Source organism: Metopolophium dirhodum, chromosome 1 (genome assembly GCF_019925205.1).
Source record: "Metopolophium dirhodum isolate CAU chromosome 1, ASM1992520v1, whole genome shotgun sequence".
Classification (NCBI taxonomy): Eukaryota; Metazoa; Arthropoda; class Insecta; order Hemiptera; family Aphididae; genus Metopolophium; species Metopolophium dirhodum.
Genome location: NC_083560.1, coordinates 5,070,822 through 5,075,965, shown reverse-complemented (window position 1 = coordinate 5,075,965; position 5,144 = coordinate 5,070,822). Strand labels below are relative to the sequence as shown.

At 29.5% G+C, this 5,144-nt stretch overlaps 1 protein-coding gene across 1 annotated transcript; it reads right to left on the bottom strand.

Moving 5' to 3' along the window:
- Window positions 1–524: 524 nt before the first annotated feature.
- LOC132934937 (zinc finger MYM-type protein 1-like) lies at window positions 525–4,826 on the bottom strand. The gene is made up of 5 exons (XM_061001363.1): window positions 4,012–4,826; window positions 3,714–3,818; window positions 3,283–3,387; window positions 3,153–3,227; window positions 525–2,957 (listed from the first exon to the last, which is right to left on the bottom strand). The coding sequence occupies exons 1-5, from the start codon at window positions 4,130–4,132 to the stop codon at window positions 712–714; spliced, it is 2,652 nt and encodes an 883-aa protein (XP_060857346.1). The 5' UTR covers window positions 4,133–4,826; the 3' UTR covers window positions 525–711.
- Window positions 4,827–5,144: the final 318 nt, after the last annotated feature.

The following is a 5,144-nucleotide window of genomic DNA, read 5'->3' as shown; positions in this document are numbered from 1 at the left end:
GCTCCGTCTAAATTGTGAGTTTTTATTATACATTATTATACTATAATATTTGTTGAGCCAAAAGGGCTAAAATTATATACAAGTATTTGTCGTGCCAGAGGGGTACTATATTATTATTATGTTGATACATTTTTTGCTAATTATTATATTTCATCTAGTGCATTATTTAGTACCATTATTTTAGTTACCTATTTATCTTAGTTTATAAGTACACACACACACACACACACACACACACACACACACACACATATACACACCTACACACACACACACACACACACACATATACACACCTACACATCCACCGCATACTAACACTCGGAGTTTTGATAGGCGAACCCGTTCACTTCTCCTGAGTCCTGAGACGCTATACGCCTATACCTGACACACACAAATATACAGGTCGGTCGGTGTGCAAGTATCACGCATAAGTATACGCTGAACGGGCCGCACGCAGTGCCGCAACTTAGTAATTTAGGGCCCCAGGGCAAAATTAAATTTCGGGCCCTACAACTATAGAGGGTACATAATAATATAAAATGCTGCTAGAAATTTTTTTTTTTGATAAAATTAAAAGGTATGATAAATGATTATTATTTTGTAAAACTATTGTATTCTATGTTTCTGTGGAAATGATATCTGTATTTATATATTTTATGTTATATATTTAAATAATTTTAATAAACTTAACAATATATTAATTCATACTTAATCAAATTTCATTTTTCTTGCTTTCATATTTGAAAAATTTGTTAATATTTTGTCCATATCAATTTCTTTTGTACGACGCTGTTCGATATTTAAAACTGAAATATTGGACAGTCGTTCTTGTCCAGTTGAATTCCTTAAATAGCTTTTTATTATTTTAAGTTTTGAAAAAGACCTTTCTGCTGTTGCAACCGTTACTGGCAATGTCAAATAAATTATACATGCTCCTAATACATCAGAGTAACTTGTAGCAAAGTCGTTTTCGAGAATAAATGAGGCCAGTGCTTGGATACTATTCAAATTTTTATTTTTTATAATTTCTTTGATTGATAGCAGTTGACTTGTTAAATCAGAACTTATATCTGATTGATACATTTGAATAAAGTCATATGATCCTTTAATAGTAATTTCATCTGGTCCTAAAAGTGTTTGAGGTTTCAAAAAATTGAAAATACTACAAACGTTATGTAAACCTTTAAATCGATCTTTAAGTTGACATATTATTGTGTCAACAACTGGTAAAAATACTTTTATTTTAAAATTATCTTGTGTGATATTCATTCGTCTGTCACCATCTACTTCATCAAAAAACAACCTTGCTTTTTTTTGGCGAACCACTTTGTCATCAGTTGGAATACCCCATTTAATTGCCAGGTTGCTTGCATTTTCAACTACACTACAATAGTCATTCCTTAGTTGCTGCATACAAGTATAGGCATCAGTCAATCTATCTAATGCTTTCTGGAGGTCAATGTCTTGCTTCTGCAAAAGTTTAGAGATACCATGCAAAGGACGCAATACTCGTTCCCACAAACATAACATAAGTAAAAATTCAAAAGATTCTATTTTTTTTTTAATTGAAATTGCCATATGTTTTTCATCTACTTTACTACTTGATAAACTCATATATGTTAATGATTTTATAACTTCTATATACCTTTGTTTTAATGCTGATACTGATGAATGCCTAGCCTCCCAGCGAGTAGGACAAACTTTTTTTAATACTTTAAGTCTAATTGTTTTGGCAGTGTCATCACCAAATGCAAGTGATGCCCATCTAGGACAACTAGAACTAAAAAAATTGAATATAGTTTGTAATGTTGTAAAAAAGTTAGTTGCAACTTGCGTCGATTTGGCTGCATCACAAATCACCAAGTTAAGGTTATGTGCGCAGCAATGTACATAATGTGCATTCGACACGGTAGAAGATATTCTTTGTTGCACTCCTGAATAAGCTCCACTCATTACTGCTGCACCATCATAACCCTGGCCACGACAATTTTGGATGTCTAAATTGTACTTTTTCAACACATCATAAATAAGATTTTCATAATCCTTTGAGCCATGGTTCTCTAATTCAAAAAACCCAAAAAAAGATTCTTTTACTTCAAATGATTTTGTTTCATAGTTTAAAACAACATAACGCAGTATAACACTCAATTGATCAATTTTTGTTATATCTTGTGTCGAATCTACTATTATTGAATAATATTTAGATCTTTTTACTTCGTTTGCTAATATATTTAATACTTCTGAGGATAATAAATGAATTAATTCATTTTGAATTTTCCAACTCAGGTATTTTATTTTATTATTTTCATTATTCAATAGATTATTTAAAACAGGATCAAAATCTGCCATTAGCCTTACAGTCCTGATAAAGTTTCCTTCTGTATTATTTATTTTAGTTTTACTGTTTTCGTTTCCTCGGAGAGCAGTATTCCCCGCAGTTAAAAATAAAATAATTTTGACTAATCTAATTAAAACATTTCTCCAAAAACTAGCTTCTTTAATAATTTTATCTTCCATATGTTTGTCTATAGTTTCGTTTTTTAACCAGCGTACTCGGACTTCAGTGGCTTGAATATGTTGTTGAGAAATTTCATGTGCTCCAATTTTTTCTCCAATATGGTGCCAATCATTAATTCCTAATATCCAATTTATTTTAAAATTTCTATTTTGCCTATCAGCGAAAAGCCAACATACTTCACAGTATGCACAATCTAAAATGACTGAATAGCATAACCATATTCTGGGTATACATAGTCCTGTATTTGTAGTTTTGTGATAAAACTGTGCTGAAAAACGTCTAAGGATGCCTTTTCCATCAGGGCTATAGGGAAATTCTATGTTGGTTGGTTTACATGGTCCATGCAATAAAATACTTCTCTTCAAATCAGATTTTACAGTATCAAACTCTTTAAAATGTCCACGGTCAGTTGGATAATCATTTGTTAAATCTAAACCTATAAATAAAACAAAATTTACTATACATATTATAAGATAGGTAATGAATATCAAAACTGTTTAACAGCTATATGAATATCTTTTTACATTTAATATCAATTGAAATAGATGTAATTATTATGATTATTAATTTATTCAGTTTAGTTTAAGTTTTAAGAAAACTATAGGTATTTTGAGAAATATATTTTACCTACCTGGTTTATCAAATATGCCTGACTCAGTAACATCACAAGTGTCAGACGATTCTACTTCATTATTTTCATTTTCACCTAGTTTACATTTTTACATTTTAATAATTTTGAAAAGTTTAATTTAGGTTCCTACCTGGTTTATCAAATATGTCTGGCTCAGTATCATCACAAGTCACAGACGATTCCAAATCAGTATTTTCATTTATTTTACTAATTAAGTTGGTGGAAAAGTTATCGACTAAAAGCAAAAAAATCACTTTATAAAATACAATAAACTAAAATGTTCATAACAATTTATAATGATAATATTATGAAGAAGTGAACAACTATAGTTTAGGCACCTACATAGGTATATCAATATAATAAATTAAACAACAAATGGAAATTGCAAATTATAAACAAAAAAAGTATGCTAAAACTATACTTAAATCACTAAGTAATAAATATCAACATAATTATAAATTATTCTACCTATTGAATATGATGTGTTTATCCTCATAGTTTTTTGTATAGTTTACATTTTTAAATTTTAATAATTTTGAAAAGTTTAATTTAGGTTCCTACCTTGATTATCAAATATGTCTGGCTCAGTATCATCACAAGTCCCAGACGATTCCACATCAGTATTTTTATTTGTTTTAATAATTACATTTTTGGCACACTTGTCAACTAAAATATTTAAAAAAATATCACATATTCACATCATATTATTTACAGTTGTATGCAGAATGTAATGTTATTACTAGGTAAATGTGTAAATAGTAAACTAAGTTTTTAGTAAACGACCTTCGTCTTAAGAAAATCTTAACTTCAGGAATTTTAACAACCACCCAGTATTTAATAATATATATTTACCACTTACCAGCATTATCCAAATTGTTTTTTACTACAAACATATTTAATGAACCTCTCAACTTCTTTATTTCTTCATCTTTTTTTATTCTCATTTTCCTTTTTGCTGAACCACTGAGATATTTTGACATTGTAAATATGATTAAAATAACTTATAAGTCAAGTATTAAAGTATTAACAGCAATGATTAATAAAAGTATTTTTTTATTAGCAATGCAAACTATTCAATGAAAAGTGAAAATTAAAAGTACCTAGTAGTAACTTGGTGATTATAAATTTGAAATAATTTAAAACACATAGAGGCATAAGCCATAAAGGTTAGTTCGGAAGATAATTGGTGAATTATTATTTTGTATGTAGGTACCTAAATGTAAACAAAAGAGATATTTTTATTCTATTTTTATTTTGCACTTTAGTGGTGCTTACTTTGGTCACAGAATAATGCTTTGGTTTATAAGACAAACTGAGTATTCAGTGTAGCCAACGCCAAGATGATCGGTGATTTTTTCATCATTAATCTTTTATCACAGAATAAATCTGTGAAATTGATTTGCCGCCAAAGACCTTATACTTATACCACAGACTTTTCATAGTTTGTGCCTAAAATCTAAATTATTATTTAAGCATAAGGTCTATGTTTACCGCATTATTACTTATCGATTATGAACTCCTTAATATTTAATATTTAAAATATTTCAATTCAAAATACATTTTTACAAAATCAAAAACCCGGAAAAATAATAATAGGATCCACCCATTATGGGCCCCCTTTGAAAAATTAATTTGGGCCCTCTGGCAGGGCTTTGCCCTGCTTGCCCTGGTGGTAGTTGCGGCACTGGCCGCACGGTCTATTATTGTACCGTACCCGGCGCGAACATATACAAATCATAGATTATATAAGAATGCATAGGGCATGCCCATACCAGTTTCATATGGGGCCGTGTGTTTTTTTGGGGAAGACAGAACGTAAAGATAGAAAGATATGGGGCTTTGTCCAAAAACTGTTTACAATATTTGTCAATTTCAAATTTTTATTTTTATTTTTATGCTTGTAAATTGAAATTGGAATACTCAAATTACTTTAAACTTTGCGTACATAATTAGTTTTAATTAGAATATAGAATAATATAGATCGTTAATTAT

Bases quoted from the DNA above. Each gene is read 5' to 3' on its own strand.
- LOC132934937 (XM_061001363.1), bottom strand. From the start codon at position 4,132: ATGTCAAAATATCTCAGTGGTTCAGCAAAAAGGAAAATGAGAATAAAA. The intron at 3,388-3,713 runs GTAGGAACCTAA...TTTTGCTTTTAG, and splicing joins AGACATATTTGATAATCAAG to TCGATAACTTTTCCACCAAC. The intron at 2,958-3,152 runs GTAGGTAAAATA...TTTTATTTATAG, and splicing joins AGGCATATTTGATAAACCAG to GTTTAGATTTAACAAATGAT.